Raw genomic sequence first — 17,030 nt, 5'->3', positions numbered from 1 at the left:
TTTTGCTTTGAAAATCATTTATCTGGATTTATGTGGTTTGAATTTTTCTCTTAAACATTTAAAGTGGTGCAATTTTTTATTTTATTCAAGGTGCTCAAGTTTAGTCATTTTTGGATAAATTCTGGACAAAAAGTCAAGAAATTCAAAAAAGACTAAACATTTAGAACAAATATTTCAAAGCTGTACATTCTTAATATTTCTATTTAATTTGTGATTAAATGTAAATTATATTTTTGGTTTTTGTAACATTTAAAAACAAAATTAATTGATAATAAAGGCAATTGATTAATTAAGTGTTTCCTACAGGAACATTGAACTCGTTTGGTTTTGTGCAAATATCAAACACAAACCTTTTGTTTATTGAAGTTTAAACTAGAGTCCCTATGTCCCGATATCAATGCTAATGATCGATAGCGATCAGTATCGGGCCGATCTGGACATAATTTAATGGAGCGGTATCGGCTTCCAATCCTTTTACTGTTATTTTAATGTATCATACGTATTTAAATCAACATTTAGGTAAATAAAAGCATCCGATCAATATTAAAAGGACTCGATCTTGACTGTATTTGTGACCGTATCAATGTGACTGACATCTTCACATCAAAATACAACAGAAGCAATAATAAATGCTTCTGTGTCACTAATAATAATAATAATGAACCATTAATGAGGTACTGCTGTATTATATGCAGCTAGTTCACACTTTACTATTTCTTTAAATAAAAAAAACTGTTGCAGGTCTAAATTCCTGTCAGTAGTCTGTAGTTTCCTATTTTACCTGAATGCTGCACGGGACATTAACGTAGTTTAATTACAGATGTTTCAGACACCAAATCAGTTTTAAAGACTTCAAATAAAAAGCAGTTTTTTTTAATGTCACAACTCTTTTAAAAACAGATAATTTAATGTGGGATCACGTTACAGTATCAGCATACAATGATGACGTCTGTCTGTCTCACACTTTGGTCCACAGACAGGTGGGGTTTGGTTTGTTGTACCTGAACAGGAAGGACAGTAAATCAGAGCAGGAGGTCTCACTCTGAGGGAAAACCTACAGACTACCTGAACATGTGATCAGGACAGCAGCTGCCTGCAGACACTCCGACTCCACATTCACCAAAATACTAAAAAATATATATATAAAACATAATACCCTCATGGCTCAAATACTTCAGACTAGTGCCGTCCTGCTTTACATACAGGTGTACAGGTGTACAGGTGTACAGGTGTGTGTGTGTGTGTGTGTGTGTGTGTCTGTGTGTGTGTGTCAGACTGGTTTTCCTTCGTCTTTCTAGAAGAAACAAAAGTTCAGTTTCTGTAAAGCAGCTTTGGGGAGAACAGACAGAAACATTCACCTGTTGAATAGAAGTTGTTACAGGTTAGGCTGGCGATGACTCATCTAAACAGGCCACGCCCCCACACACACACACACACACACACACACACACACACACACACACACACACACAGACCCTGACCTTTACCTGCGAGTCAAACTATACATCAACATCTCACCTGTTGACTGGTTATTTATTTCACAGGGACACAGTGAGATTTTATTTCCTCAGGCAACTTAAACCATTGACATAAAATTCATGATAATTTAAATGTAGTTTGGTGGAAATCCCAACATGATGCCGAGACGTCTGCTGGCAGTGAGGCTTGTTAGGATTTTGAGAAAGTCATGAACTTTTGACGCCACTGTGAAGTAAACTATCAGAGCAAAGGCACAGGAAACTACGGAGGCCCCAGAGGCTCATACACACAAATTTAAAAAAATCTGAGTCGTATTTTAGGGAAACTTTGACGTAAATCTGCAGGATAAAAATAAGAGAATTTATAATGTTAAACTTGTAAGTGATGTCATGCACCATTTAATTGTCATCAGCTAAATAAAAAGACTAAAAATAGTACAATGTTGTACGATTCCTCCGTGATTGTTAAAAGTTTTATCTCAGCATCCATCTGCTGGCCTGAACTTTATCCTCACATATTAATAAATCCAACAGGACTCACAGTGTTTGATTTCTACTCTGCTCCGATTGGCTGAGAAGACGACAGTAGTCGGCAGTCAGACAGGAATCCCGGGTTTACCTTTAGATATATAGATGTAGCTCAAACCAGCACCCACATGGCTCTGTTTGCACCACACTGGACGTCTGCCTGGATCCTCACACGGACACAGAGTCAGGTGACGGGTTACTGACACACCTTTGTGTTACTGAGAACGTTAACGATGGCGTTCAGGTGTCCCAGTAAACCAGCGAGCCAGCAGGAACAATCCCACCGCCAGTCGGACGTCGTTCGTTTTATTAATCACCGGAGAGTAATGATGTGATTTTGGTTTTTAAGAGTCTTTAATCTCATGTGACGTGTGTTGTGTCCGTCTGGTTCTCACGTTATGCTGTTCATCCATAAATAGATCTAATCAAACCTTCGTCTGCGACACACGTCACCGTTCTCACCTGTAACCAGATAATTAAGCAAATGTGTCACCGAGCAACATCAGCCTGTCTGAGTGCAGGTAGAGTCTGCTGCCTGCAGCTGTTTCACTCCAGACTAGGAGCTAGGCTAACACTTTCCCCCTGCTTCCAGTCTTTGTGCTAAGCTAGGCTAACACATGCTGGACGTCTCCATGTTGAAGCTGCTTTACTGAAACTGATCTCAGACCAGCTGAAGCTGCGTCACAGTTCTGAGGCGTTGGTCGTTCGGCGGCTACGTGGCGAGCGCCGCGGGGACGATCTCTCTCAGCAGTTTGTTGAGCGCGTTGACTTTCTCCTCCAACAGGAAGTTCTTCTTCTCTGCGTTTTTCTGCCGCTGCTCGGTGACCTGCAGAGCTTTCATCAGCTGCGAGTTCTCCACGTACAGATCCTTCAGCAACACGCTGGACTTTGTGCTCTTCGCCAGCTGCAGACGAGACAAAGACAACACGTCGCGCTACAGGAAGAGTATGGCCAAAAGTATGTGGACGGCATGTGAGAACCTGTTTGAAGACTGACCTGTTCTTTGAGCTGCTGGACTTTCTCCTGCAGAACCGTCCGGACTCCCTTCAGTTTGGTCTCCAGCTCCTCGGTCCTCTGCTGCAGGGCGGACATCGCCTTCTCGTACTGATCCTGAACACAACACGCACTCTCAGACACTGACATGTACGAGCTGACATCAAAGCGTTCACACTGACGTCGTGTGAAGATCAGCGGTGGAAAGTAACTAAGTACATTTACTAAAGTACTTAAATACAATTTTTAGGCTCTTGTACTTTACTTAAGTATTTCCATTTTCTGCTACTTTATTCTTCTACTTCACTACATTGATTTGATTTGACTTTGTAGATTCAGATTATTAAAACTAAATATAATCCACTAATAAATGATGTAATATTACAGATTAAACTACCAGCAGAATATAAAGTAAAATGAGCTCCAGCTTCAGCATTAAAGTGCTGAACACATTAATCCATAATTAGAATCCAGTAATATATATTATACATATATGCATAACGAGCACTAAGTTTATTTTGATGCTGATACTTTTGTACTTTTACGTGTAGCAGAGTATTTCTACACTGCGGTGTTGCTACTGTTGCGGCAGTAAGAGTTTGGAGTGCGTTTGGTTTGGGAGAAAACTCATCTGTAGAATAATCGAAGTTAAAATGTGAAAAACCCGATGACCTCTGACCTTTGTGCGTTTACCTGCTTCGTGCTGATCTGGGAGCTGCTCTGCTGGGCCTGAAGCCTCAGCGTCTCCTCCAGCTGCTGACTCCTGCTCTGCTCCTCCACCAGCCGGGCCTGCAGCAGCTCCACCTGCTCCCTGCAGCCGCCCCCCGCCCGCTCCTGCAGCTCCTGCAGCTGCCTGACGTGCTGCGCCTGAACCAGGCTGAGCGCCGCGTCGGCCCGCGCCGCCTGAGGACAGGAGGACACGGTCTGAACATAAGACTCTGATTTCAGGGGTCAGTACTGATCAGCAGACCGTCGTTAGCTGTAGTCCTGACCTGGTCCTGAGCCTGCGTCCGTGCCGTCGCCAGCTCGTTCAGTTTGGTCTTCAGGTTCTGCTGCTCCTGGGTCAGTTTCTGGACCTCCAGACCCTGGACCTGCAGCTCCGACAGCTGAGAAACATCAAGCAGTCAGCTTCATCGCTCAGATGAATCCTCAGTTACCTGGGATCATATTTAGTTCAGTGCACGAGTTTCAGACCGTTAACGGTTGCTGTCTGGTACCTTGTGTTGGAGCTCCTGGTTCTGGACTCTCAGTCTGTGGGTCTCCTCCTGCAGAGTGATGGAGGCCCGCTCATCCTGCTCCTCCAGAGCCTGACGGAGCTCCTCTTGCTCCCTCATCAGCTTCCTGACGCTGGTCTCCAGCTCCTCCACCTGACAACCACAACAACGGCGCGAGACGGAAGCTGATGACATTTTACAGACTGGGAGGAGTCACCTGTCCGTCCCCTCGGACACACAGTCTACCTCCGTGTCACATGATGCCTCCACCGCAGCGTCACACGGTTACGATAATGAGACGCAGGAAGACAAACTACTTTAAGTGAAACTGAGCAATTGTTTCATGGACAGTCACACCAAAAAGTACCAGACCTTTAAATTATATTAGTGGAGCTGATATTAGATAATGGCGTCTTCACACAGAGGAAAACGTGGAATTAGATTAAACTGATTTTACCGGCTCTCAAGCTTTTTAAAGCAACACAAAGTCAAATCAAAGTACAAGCAGTTCAACCATTTTAATGATCAATAATTAGTGGTGTCTGACGTATTGATGATCTGTTTCTTCAGTACGGACCTTGTTCTGAGCGTCCCGCAGCTTCCTCCGCAGCTCGCTCGCTTCCTGGGCGCGGCCGAGTTTCTCCTGACTGACGGCGTGGAGCTGAGAGCGAAGCAGCTCGGCCTCCGACTCCAGAGAGAGCGCCGCCTGCTGCAGCTTCTCCACCTGACGGAGACAAAAATCACACTCAGCGGTGAGAAAACTGGTGGCGTCTGAGCAGATTCTGTAGTTTCACGCCGTCGTTACTGAGCTGCGAGTGACCTTATTGTTTCGGTCGTCAGCTTCTCTCAGCAGTTCGGCCTTGTCCTCCTCCGACCGCTGCAGCTTCAGAGTCGCACTGCTGAGCTCCGCCTCCAGCTCCGACAGACGGCCCAGCTGAGAAATTTAAATGAAATTAAATCTCTGTGCTGCCAACATACTTACACACAGTCACGTATACTGAGATGACTGAAGGTCATCGGTTCTGTATGTTCCTCTCCACACATATACAACCACCTCAGTCATGTGATGACACCTGTGCCAGTCCACTGATGAAGACGGTGAGTTTAAAGCTCTGAAAAGGCTAGTAAGTGGACCTTGAGTTGCCCCTTTTCGAGTAAAGAGTTCCAGGAACTAAACCAGGAACTAAAAGTCCCTGTTCCACAGCATCTGAAGACCTGTGAGGATCAGGTGTATTGGACCAACGATGGTACCTTCTCCTTGTAGGAGTTGAGCTCTCTCTCCAGCAGCTGTCTCTCCTGCGTCCAGACCTCCTGCTGCTGCACCGCCGCCTCCTGCAGCCGCCGCACCTGAAACCAGACCACGACTCCTCAATCTCACAAGGATCTGAAAATGTTTCACTCGAAAGATCCTTGTTAGAACAAGACGCCATCTTTGAGTGCGTTCTTGAAAATCACATTATAATCTGTAGATGCTCGTCGAAACATCAAGATATATTTCTAAACACCGGAGAGTCAGAGAAACATGATGAAAGAGACGAGAAGGAAAGACTTTGCTCACCGTAGTTCCCTCGTCCTCCCGCTCCTTGGAGACCATCTCCAGGCGCTCCTGCAGCATCCGGACCGACTCCTGGTCTCCACGGAGACGGGCGCTCAGCTCGGCGTTGTCGTTGCTGAGCTGCAGGTTCCTGCTGCTCAGACCCAGAACCTCCTCACGATATCTGGAGTTCTGCAGACACAGGAGAAGAAGAAACGTTGTCTTTCCTTTTGCCCACAGAGGTCAGAGGTCAAGGATGAACGAGCCAGCGCCTTGCTAAATGGCACTTCAGCAGGACGAAGTTTCTCACCTCTTTGTGCAGCCTCTCCTCTTCTTCTCTGCTCTTCTCGTGCTCTCTCTCCATCTCCTCCAGTTTCCTCCTGACAGAGGAAGCAGCAGAGCTCAGGTTCACTTGTCTTGTGGGTTTTTGTATCTCAGGTTATTACTCGCACGTTGATCCTCTCATGTATTCTGTTACATTTAAATCACCGATCTGAGCCGTTTTCTAAAAAGATAAATCCCCGAGGATCAATGGAAACCCAGACGCTGGTTTAACAACACTTCCTGCTGTTTCCAGAAAGACTCTTCTGATCATCTGGATGAAAAAAATATTCTGTCTGACTCGTTTTCAAGTCTTATTTCTTCTTCCAACCAGCGGACAGACGGCAGCTAAAGTACATATATTCCTGCTCAATTTGCACTACGTGAAACAAAATAAAGTTTTCATACCTGGTAAATTTATCTGAATCTATCCAATTTTATAGTTACATGCATAATATTGTGTTATATTGTTGGGGTTTTATTTATTTTGTTTGGATTAAGAAAAACTTAAAAATGACAAAATGCTTTTGATTCAAATAATTAGTCTGCGGTAAATGTAAACAACCTTCTTGGTTTTTAAAAACAAAAAATCACCAAGGTTTTATCTTAGAGAGAAACCGATGTTGAGCTCTGTGACTCAGATTTAATGATGAGGAACAAACTGGGACGAAGAGCATTTGTGTGGATGAAGAAATGCATCTATGGAAATGTAGTATTTGAATTAAAATATCATTATCACATAATATCATACAATACTGCTGCTCAGCCACATGGTGCCTTCAAACGAGGTGCTGCTCACTGTGATCACCAGACGCCTCCATATGAGTGAGTAACTGTTTTGGACTTCCCGATTTGTGGCTTAATGCTGCAGACAGAAAACGCGGGTCGATAAAGGAGTATAAGTCTCAGAGGTACTCGACCAGAACTGAACGGCACCTATTTCCCTAATCTGAAGGGTCAGAGATCACATGCTGACAAAAAAAAGACCTGCACAATAAAACTGTCATTAAAACAGTGTTTTCTCACCTCTTCTTGGCGACATCGTCCTCCAGGTTCTGGACTTCCTGCTGCAGGACGGTCAGTCGTTCCAGAAGAGCTCCGTTCTCTGATCGAACCTCCTCTAGCTGAGTCCTGCAGCCGACAAACCAACACAAGTCAGAAACTTACTGGAACTAAAAACAGCTTCAAATCAGCTGGCTGATCATCAGGAACAAAAGTCGTTCTCTGCGAAACACGAAATCACATGTTTGGAACTAAAAACCTGATTTCATGGTTGAAATTAATCTGAAGATGTTACTGTGCTGATTTAAATGTGTAGAGTTTTTAAAACACTGATTCAGAAAGTGCTTTATTTGGGTATCTAGAGATCAGATGGCTGAGGGCCTCAGTCTGCTTCAAACAAAGTGCTTGTCGGATCATCTGGCATCTTTAACTGTGTGAAAATGTACATTTTTATGCAGATGACATTCAGATTTATGTTCCCATCCTGCCAGGAGATCTTAATTATCTTCTCAAACTTAGTTACTGTTTATCATTGGTTGGATCTTTGCTGTCTGACAACGTTCTCCATCTAAACACAAATCAGGATTATTGGCCTAAAACAATATTTATCTTGCTTGACAACTTCTTTCACCAGTTTCACTTCAGTTTCATTCAGCGCTGATACTTAAAACTTCGACTTCCCTCAGCCATTTCAACTATATTAAAATGTTTCAACTGCAAATTTTCAGCAGCAAGCACATGTAAATGTTGCAGTTTCTAGTTGTGACACGTTACAGTTCATTTGAAGCGAACTGAGGCCTTAAATCTGGACTTTCTGAGGAAGGAATCTTCATCTCATCAAACAGAGTTTGTACTGTAACGAAAACAAGATGCATCAACGCAGAATTTAAGCAAATATTTGAGTTTAAAAATTGAATGAGAAGAGAAAACAGAAACACAAAAAGACACCGTGATGAGGGACAGGATGACAGAAACATGGAGTTATTGCAGTGATGTCATGCGTTTGTCATTCGGTTAGAGATGAGGTGAAGCGTTAAAGCATTCCAGACAGAGCCAGTTGGCCGCGGTGCATTGTGGGAGTTTCTACCTGTGGAAAAGTCTCAGTCAGATGATCGATGCAATTAGTAATTCAAATACTCAGCGTTTAAAGCACGGCAGCAGATGGAGGTTAGTCATCATTTGGACCAGGTTTTGGATCTCTGAGTTGGTCTCATGCTCCACAAACCTGTGTGGACTGGCCGGGTCCATCACCTCCTCCAGGGCCAGGACCAGCGTCTCCAGCTCCATCAGCTGCTGCATCATCTTCATCTTCTCCTGTTCAAAGTCGTCCTCCGCCGTCCTCAGCTGGTTCTGGGAGTCCTGCAGGACCTGCTGCAGCTGGAGGACCTGCTGTTTGGCCAGGTCCAGCTCTCCGTGCTTTGCTTCCAGCCGGTTGGTCAGCTGTTGAACGTCGCTGTGACGCTTCTCAGAGGAGGACTTGGCTTGCCATAAGAGATCAGCTCCCTCCGCCACCTCGGCCCGAAGCCGATCCACCTCGCTGGTTTTGGAGTTAAGCTGCCTCCTGAGGTCCAGGACCAGGTCTGCAGTCCCGTTGAGCTGGGAGCTGAGCTCTCTGAGATGGTCTCTGAGCGTGGAGATTTCCTCCTCCATCTCTACGATCTGGGTGGAGAGCTGGTCAGCCAGCCGCGTGTAGCTCCCGTTCTCCTGGCTCAGACGACAAACCTCCTCCCTCTCCTCATCCAGACTGGACCGGAGCTGCAAGGTCCTGGTCTGCTCTTGCTTCAGAGCCTCCTGCAGACTCTCCTCAGCACTCCTCCTCCTATCTAACTCCTCAGAGACGCTGTCCAACTCCAGCTGCAGGTTGTCCACAGCCATGGCCTGGTCCTTCAGGTCCTGGATCAGCCTGTCGCGGTCCGTCTTCAGCGAGTCCAGCTCAGCGGTCAGTTTGGAGAGACACTCAGCTTTGTTCCTCATGGCCTCCTGCAGACTCTCCAGCTCTGACCGCAGGGCGCTGACAGTCTGCTCTCTGGCTCGGAGCTGCGCCTGCTGCTGGGTGAAAGCGTTCGAGAGGCGGCTGCAGTTATCAGCCACCACCTCCCGGTCCTGCAGGATGCTGTCGGACGCAGCCCGGAGGTTTCCCAGCTCCTCTTTCAGCTGGGTCACCTGAACCAGGAGCTGCTCCTCCCTGGTCTTCACCAGCTGCAGCTCCTCCTCCACGGAGCGCTTCTCTGAAGCGAGGCGTGTATTTAAAACCTCCTGAGACTCCAGGAAGGCGATGCTCTCCTCCAGCTGGGTGCAGGCCTCCTCCAGTCTGGCTTCCAGCTCAGAGCAACGCCCCCGAGAAGCTTGAAGATCGTCCTCTAACTGACCGCAGCGCTCTCTGAACTCCTCTAAACTGGCCTCCGATTGGCTGATCTGCAGATAGGAGTTCTTTACGACTTCCTGTAAACTGGAGACCTGCTCCTCGTGCTGCTCCTCCATCTTCTTCTTCTCTGAGGAGAACTGACCGCAGATCCTGGCCTGCTCCTCCCCGGCCCTCTCCTCGCACCGCAGCTTCTCCTGCTCCGATTGGACGAGCCGGTTCTCCCAGAATCCTCTCTGCTCCTGCAGCCACTGGCGCTCCCACTGAAGCTGGTGGAGGAGGCGGCGCTGACCTTCAGTGTGCTGCAGCTTCATCTGAGAGAGCTGCTGCTCTGCTTCCTCCCTGCTCACAGCGTTCAGTATACAGTGGCCAATTACACAGTGTGAATAATAAATGCACCAGGTGTTTGAGAGATGGTCGGACTTCCTGTTAAGTGATGAAAACTTTGACACCAGAATCATCCACCTGTGTTACTCATACATAAGATTCCACTCCACCGTCTCCTCTCAGCGGTGAGATCTGGCACTAACCCGAATTTAAAAACATGCCAACGCACCTAAACTTGATGGTCTTCAGGCAAAAACATTAGTTTTTTCATGCACTGGTCAATTTTGAGATTTTGGACGGATGTCGTCTTTCAGACTAGTGGAAAGAAAAACGCCCAAGATGCACATTTAGTGAATTTAGGAGAGAGTGCAGTAAAATAAACACCTAAAAGTTAGCATTAGATAACCTCGTCTGCATATTTGAAAACATACTATTTCAGAAAACTTGTAATACAAAAAATGTTTATCTTAATGTAAGCGATCAACTGGGGAAGTTTCATGGAGATATCTATTAGTTAAAACTGTTCACCATATTCACCTGTAGTGGTCTTGCACAATGTATGGAGTTTTACAATACATATCTTTAAAGGCCGTTGAGTTTTGTTTTCATACTCTGAGCCAGAAATCTCCACTTCAGTAGCACTTACATGCACCAAACTTTCCAGTTTTATTCCTATGTATATTCTGGAGGTTTCTACAGAGGGGTTTGTTCATATGTCATTCACAGCCTGATTTAGATAACATTTTATTCCTAAAAACATGGCGAAAATGTATTTTTTTATGGCTGTTGACAGTATTTTCTGTGATAAAAAGAGATATAAACAATTCCCTCTGTAAAAACCTTTGACTCTAATATGTCAACAAAATGAAACAAGAATTTTGAACCTGGATTAATCAAATGTTCAGATTTTATATCTGGAATTTATGCAAATTACGGTATATTTAAATAAATAATTACTCATTTGCATATTTAAACATAACATTTCAGAAAATTTAAAAAATAATTGTCTTAATGTAAGTAATCAACTGGGGAAGTTTCATTTATTAGTTCACTCAAATTACCGTAAAACCTAAAATTACTGCGGGAAAACAACGGAGCTCGTATCCCGTCGTCGGCACACGAGCTACACGACTGACAAGGTTCAAGAATTATCGGGGAAAATATATATAAAAAATATCTTTTGTAAATGTTAATGTGTCCCTGAATAAGCCCCCGTCCCTGTGCATGCTGGGTAATCTACACATTCTTTGACCACATTAACAGCAGACAGTGACCGTGGTGCTGTCGATATACGCACGCTCTTATTTCTCACGCTACAGCCTTCATGATGTATTCACCAGATGCCCTTGAACATAGCGAGCTGTGAGGTCACCACCCACCTGACCAGCATCACTTCCTGGTCCATCTTCAGCTTCAGCTCGGCCTCCAGCTGATCCTTCTCGGCACTCAGTCTCTGGACCAGGTTGCTGATCTCTCTGGCAAAGTTCTGCTCCAGCTCCGCCCGCTCCCGCTGCATCCTGGGAAAACACAAACACATTAACGTGGTCCAAAACCAGACGTGGAGCTGGCTCTGCAGGACGGAAACGTTTCGGAAACTCTACAGCCTCAGAAGTTGAGTCAGCAGCTACAGGCACTTTAAAAGGCTTCGTCAAGATGTTCAGCTCTAATCTGAGATAAAAAGCCGTCGTATGAGAGCCGAGGCTCAAGCTGTGATCATTAGACTTTTCTCACACCAACGTCCTGACTTGTTCAAATTCACCTACTTCCAAGGAGCGTACACGGAGAAGAGAAGCGCCTTGAAGGGTCAAAACTCCAGCAACACTTGTATAATTGTTGTTGGGTTTTGAATAGTGTCTGCAGAGCTTCCTGTCAGGCTGTTACAGCTCCAACAAGCTCCACCATGTACAGGGTAGGGCAGCCTCTATCTAGCCTGAGAGGCAAAACCCAGGGCTTAAAATGAGTGGGACAAAAATAGGGAGTTTGAAAAGTGCGGTATGATATACATCGTCATATATGCATAATGTTATCAGTTACACCTGTGTGAGACAAGTCAGAAAGGTCGGTCAGACGTTACTCTGCAGTGTCGTCTTCCTCACCTGCGCTCCTGCTCGTTGCTCCACCCTCCTCCTCCTCCTCCTCCTCCATGTTGGGTCTGAGTCTGCAGTTTGTCCAGAGCCTCCTTCAGCTGCTTCACCTGCTGCTCCGCCTGAGCTTTCTGCTCCTCCAGCTCGCTGATCTCCATCTGACGGACAGACGAGTCAAAATACGACACAAAAGCACGAAACGTTTATCATTTAGATTTACAGTCAGTTTACGTTTTACCACTGGTGGAGAGCCTTTACTTAAGTAAAAGTAGTAATACCATATAAAAATACTTCCTTACAAATAAAAGTCCTGCATTAAAAATCCTATTATCAGCAAAGTATTATCAACAAAATGTACTTAACGTATCAAAAGTCTTATTTGATGGTGTTTTATTTGATATATGAATGACTGAGTCCTGCAAACCTTAAAACAAGTGAGAGAATCTGGTGAAACAAGTTCATTTGCATTAAAAACATGTCGGACTATTCTTACAGCTCTATAAAAGGTAACAGGAAAATTAAATACTCAAGTAAAGTACAAGTACCTCAATACAGTACTTGAGAAAATGTACATAGTTACTTTCCACCGCTGCATTTTACATTAATGCTGCAACCGGAGTTAAAGCTCTTCTGGTTCCGTGTTTGTTTGTTCCGATCCAAGAATCGGACTCGTTAAAAAAACTGTCACTCTGTTGTTCTGCGGGACAGACGGTTATGGTCAACCTCAGTGAAAGGAGTAACGGACCATCCCGCCTGCCCGGGGCGACGGACGGCTCAGAAACACACAGAACAAGAAGTGTACAAAGACAATAATGCATCAGATATATTAAGTATATCAAAATATCTAATAGTTCCATGAAAGGAAACATTAAAAGACTGCTGTTGAGATTATTTTCGTTGACAAAAAGCATTTAAAGCTTATTTCTAACATACGCTAAACTTATGTTGTATTTAATGTCCTCGAGTCTGAAGTGTAAAGATCAGTCTTATTTTCACCTTGAAGGCCTGAGAGATGTCTTTGCGTTCCACCTCCATGCTCTGTCTCATCAGGTCCAGGCTGCGCTCGTAGTAGTTCACCTGGAGGAGGAAGAAGAGGGTTTATATATATATATTTTAATGGATTCATGAAGGTAAAAATCAAAGCTTTAACATCTCTAACATCAGGTCTCTGAGTACCTGCGTCTCCAGCTGGATGTGCAGCTGCTGCAGCTCCTGGTTGTGTTTCTGCTTCAGCTGCTCCAGAGCCAGCTCAGTCTGAATACTGACAGCCGGACCGGAGACGCTGTCCAGGGAGCGCAGAGCTGAAACAGGGGGAGACGGGAGACAGGGGTTACCAGACAGGCCTGACGGGGCCCGGGGCGTCCGGGGGCCTCTACACTGAGGCCCCTAAATCAGAGCCTCTGTTTAAAGTGACTGCACGTTTCTTGTAAAGTTGAAGTGCTCAGTCAACAGTCTGCTGGAGTCCGATCTTCACACATAACACAGCTGCACAGGAAAACTACATGAACTTCGTAAAGGAATTTAAATATCTGACAGCTTTAAGAACACAACATAACTAATAAACATCAATATACACACATTTCTATGTGTCACGGCAACATATTACTGGATGCAACGTCACAAATTATATGCAACTTTAATATGTAATAATTGTGGAACTTCTATTTTTTGTAACATGACTTCTGTTCATTCAAGTGTTTAATAAACGTGTAAAACGTTGCAGCTAATTGATTCCTACTTCTGATAAATAAATCAATCTAAAACCTGATGTCCTTCATTACATTATATCTTCATCATTAAAGAATTCAATCAGAACCTCAACAGGAAAACACAGCGACTACCTGTTCAGTACGCCACCTGCTGTCAGCCATTACAACATCCAAAGGATTAACATCCACCCTGATGTGGGAATCAAACTGCCGACACTGGCCTCTTCACTGGGTACCAGTCAAGTACAGAACTGATTCTGAGATTTGGTTTTATTGTAATAAATAATAATCCTCATCTCTTTGTTAGATAATATAAATACATTGACCTGACTACACTAACTCCGGGTCACTTGTTCGTTGATCTGAAGTTTATTCTGAACGTGGAGCCGTCTTTCCTTCACGCTGCGTCCAAAGACAAACAATCCCAACGAGACTTCCAGCCCTCCGTCGTCTTTCTCGATGATGGCAAAAACACTACAAGCATCCGGCTGCAGTTCCTCTACTGTCCACAGCACGGTGCTGCCATAAAACTGCATCGAAGTGAATGAAAAACAACAACTTCTTTCTACAAAGTCAGTTTTTTTAAACAAGTGTAAGCGTCAGACTCGCTGAGCTCCTTCGCTTCTCCGTTAAAGAGATATCTGGGTCTGTTAGTGGCAGCGTTTTCCTTTAAGCAGCCACACAGACAGGTGTGTGTTTCCTGTTCTTATAACACGCCAACACACTTTAACCTGAACGCACTCTAACCCACGGGGACCGGTGTCACCGCGGGGACAGACGGCTTTCTGAGGGTTAAGACTTGGTTTTAGGGTTCAGGTTACAGTTACGCTGAGGCGAGGGGAAAGCATTATGTCATGTTTCACTAACAACAACAAACAAACAACAAACGTGTGTGTGTGTGTGTGTGTGTGTGTGTGTGTGTGTGTGTGTGTGTCTCACCGGTTTTATTTGCCGGCTGCAGTTTCTTCCTGACGAGAGGAGACGAGCTGCGCTTCATGTCCGACTCGTCTGAACAAAACAAACAACAACAACACAAACACTGTAACACGCCGACAGGCAGAGTCGGGACTTTGGATTAAGGATTTTGATCAAGAAACGCCAATAAAAACGGACAGAAAACGGATTAACAGACAGAACAGACTCACTGTGAGACATGATGAGACTGTAAACTGACACCTGCAGACTCAATCTGACACTGACACCTGGCAGGAAGTGTGTGTGTGTGTGTGTGTGTGTGTGTGTGTGTCAGATCAAACCTGCTCAGCAGATACTGAAATCCTGTTCAAATCTCACTGCTGAGTTTCAGCTGACGGCTGTTCTGTTTTAAACTTTATTGAATTTTCAACATAAACGAACAAACGTTCAGACAAACAAACAAAGTCCACTCAGCCATGTAATGACACTCAAACACAACAACAAATGCTAAAGAGGTTTAAAAACAAAGTAAAAGCAACTCAATGTACATAAAATATGATTGCAGCAAATATTCGAGGCCAACTAACTGGCTTCTCTAGAAAACGAGAGTATTTCTCCTTTAATCATCCGTGCCAGTGCAGATTTGTAGGTTTGGTAACTTTGGTTGTTATTTATTTTATCTGAAAGCTGCAGCCTGATTGGATATTTGATGTTTCGTACATTTTGTTTGTTTGTGTACCTGCAGCCTTCTTGTCTAATTACAGCTGACGCGATTAATCGATATTGAAAATATTAGTCGTCGTCCTAATTTATCACATGAATCAGACTTCACGTCAATTTAAATCCAGCTTGTGTCGTCAGAGCCAATCATTACGTCTCATTACGTGACCCTACAGCCAATCAGAGCTCTGCATTGTGTCGACTAAGACCAGGTGAAGTGGCTCCACCTTCTGTCGGAAACATGTTACTGCACACGCCTGCACCTGGTCTAGTCCTGCATCCTGGTTTTAAACACAGACCAGTTTCTGCATCAGGGCGGAAAAACATTTCCAACGTTTGAACTCCTCGTGGGAAAACAAATAAAAACACTGCTGCCACTTTGTTTTAGCTCGAAAGTGATTTTTGTCCTGTGATTAAATTGTTGTTGCGGTGGAAAGAACATTTACTCAAGTACTGGACTTAAGTAAAGTACCTCAAAATTGTACTTTTCATTTCCTGCTACTTCATACTTTTAGTCCACCACGTCTCAGAGGGAAACATTAGACTTTTACTGCACTACTGATACATTTACTTCCTTTTCAGATTAATACAAAATATAATATATAACTAATAAATGATGTAATATTACAGATTAAACTACCAGCAGAATATAAAGTCATTAAAACGAGCTCCAGCTGCAGCAGCTGCAGCTTTAAAGTGATCAACACATTAATGCATCAATAATATAAATATATTATTCTGCATAACGAGCACTTTGACTTTTGCTGCTTTAAGTTTATTTTGATGCTGATACTTTTGTGCTTTTACTCCAGTAAAGTTTTGAATGCAGGACTTTAACTTGTAGCACAGCAGGCGGCTTCACTCTGTTTCTGCAGTAAAAGATCTGAGCGCTTCTTCCAGCACTGATGTCAGTTTAATCGTGTGTTGTTGTTGTGAGTCGGTGTGTGTTGTTGTTGTTGTGTGTCGGTGTGTGTTGTTGTTGTTGTGTGTCGGTGTGTGTTGTTGTGTGTCGGTGTGTGTTGTTGTTGTTGTGTGTCGGTGTGTGTTGTTGTTGTTGTGTGTCGGTGTGTGTTGTTGTGTGTCGGTGTGTGTTGTTGTGTGTCGGTGTGTGTTGTTGTGTGTCGGTGAGTGTTGTTGTGTGTCGGTGAGTGTTGTTGTGTGTCGGTGAGTGTTGTTGTGTGTCGGTGAGTGTTGTTGTGTGTCGTTGTGTGTTGTGTGTTGTTGTTGTGTGTCGGTGAGTGTTGTTGTGTGTCGGTGAGTGTTGTTGTGTGTTGTTGTGTGTCGGTGTGTGGTGTTGTTGTGTGTTGGTGTGTGTCGGTGTGTGTCGGTGAGTGTCGGTGTGTGGTGTTGTTGTGTGTCGGTGTGTGGTGTTGTTGTGTGTCGGTGTGTGTTGTGTGTTGGTGTGTGTCGGTGTGTGTTGTGTGTTGGTGTGTGTCGGTGTGTGTTGTGTGTTGGTGTGTGTCGGTGTGTGTCGGTGAGTGTCGGTGTGTGTTGTTGTGTGTCGGTGTGTGGTGTTGTTGTGTGTCGGTGTGTGTTGTGTGTTGGTGTGTGTCGGTGTGTGTTGTGTGTTGGTGTGTGTCGGTGAGTGTTGTTGTGTGTCGGTGAGTGTTGTTGTGTGTCGGTGAGTGTTGTTGTGTGTCGGTGTGTGTTGTTGTGTGTCGTGTGTGTGTGTGTGTTGGTGTGTGTCGGTGTGTGTTGTGTGTTGGTGTGTGTCGGTGTGTGTTGTGTGTTGGTGTGTGTCGGTGTGTGTTGTGTGTTGGTGAGTGTCGGTGTGTTGGTGTGTGTCGGTGTGTGTCGTTGTGTGTCGGTGTGTGTTGTTGTGTGTCGGTGTGTGGTGTTGTTG

General features: G+C 44.6%; 1 protein-coding gene across 3 annotated transcripts in view; it reads right to left on the bottom strand.

Annotated features, from left to right (window-relative positions):
* Nucleotides 1-886: 886 nt before the first annotated feature.
* Nucleotides 887-17,030, bottom strand: part of ninl (ninein-like) — a 45,980-nt gene continuing 29,836 nt past the window's right edge. For 2 of the 3 annotated variants that reach the window (XM_044213939.1, XM_044213940.1), the window contains 17 exons: nucleotides 14,492-14,560; nucleotides 13,020-13,144; nucleotides 12,840-12,920; nucleotides 11,856-12,001; nucleotides 11,139-11,276; nucleotides 8,296-9,774; nucleotides 7,095-7,199; nucleotides 6,058-6,127; nucleotides 5,772-5,939; nucleotides 5,465-5,560; nucleotides 5,034-5,147; nucleotides 4,791-4,937; nucleotides 4,217-4,366; nucleotides 3,992-4,105; nucleotides 3,693-3,902; nucleotides 3,003-3,116; nucleotides 887-2,910 (listed from right to left, as the gene is read on the bottom strand). In XM_044213939.1, the coding sequence (XP_044069874.1) occupies nucleotides 2,719-2,910; nucleotides 3,003-3,116; nucleotides 3,693-3,902; nucleotides 3,992-4,105; nucleotides 4,217-4,366; nucleotides 4,791-4,937; nucleotides 5,034-5,147; nucleotides 5,465-5,560; nucleotides 5,772-5,939; nucleotides 6,058-6,127; nucleotides 7,095-7,199; nucleotides 8,296-9,774; nucleotides 11,139-11,276; nucleotides 11,856-12,001; nucleotides 12,840-12,920; nucleotides 13,020-13,144; nucleotides 14,492-14,560 (3,518 nt within the window). In that variant the 3' untranslated portion in view covers nucleotides 887-2,718. The remainder of the gene's footprint in view (nucleotides 2,911-3,002; nucleotides 3,117-3,692; nucleotides 3,903-3,991; nucleotides 4,106-4,216; nucleotides 4,367-4,790; nucleotides 4,938-5,033; nucleotides 5,148-5,464; nucleotides 5,561-5,771; nucleotides 5,940-6,057; nucleotides 6,128-7,094; nucleotides 7,200-8,295; nucleotides 9,775-11,138; nucleotides 11,277-11,855; nucleotides 12,002-12,839; nucleotides 12,921-13,019; nucleotides 13,145-14,491; nucleotides 14,561-17,030) is intronic. The other variant, XM_044213941.1, reaches the window with a different exon arrangement.

This window comes from Siniperca chuatsi, linkage group LG11, assembly GCF_020085105.1.
Source record: "Siniperca chuatsi isolate FFG_IHB_CAS linkage group LG11, ASM2008510v1, whole genome shotgun sequence".
NCBI lineage: Eukaryota > Metazoa > Chordata > Actinopteri > Centrarchiformes > Sinipercidae > Siniperca > Siniperca chuatsi.
This window is presented reverse-complemented; position numbering and strand designations above follow the sequence as displayed.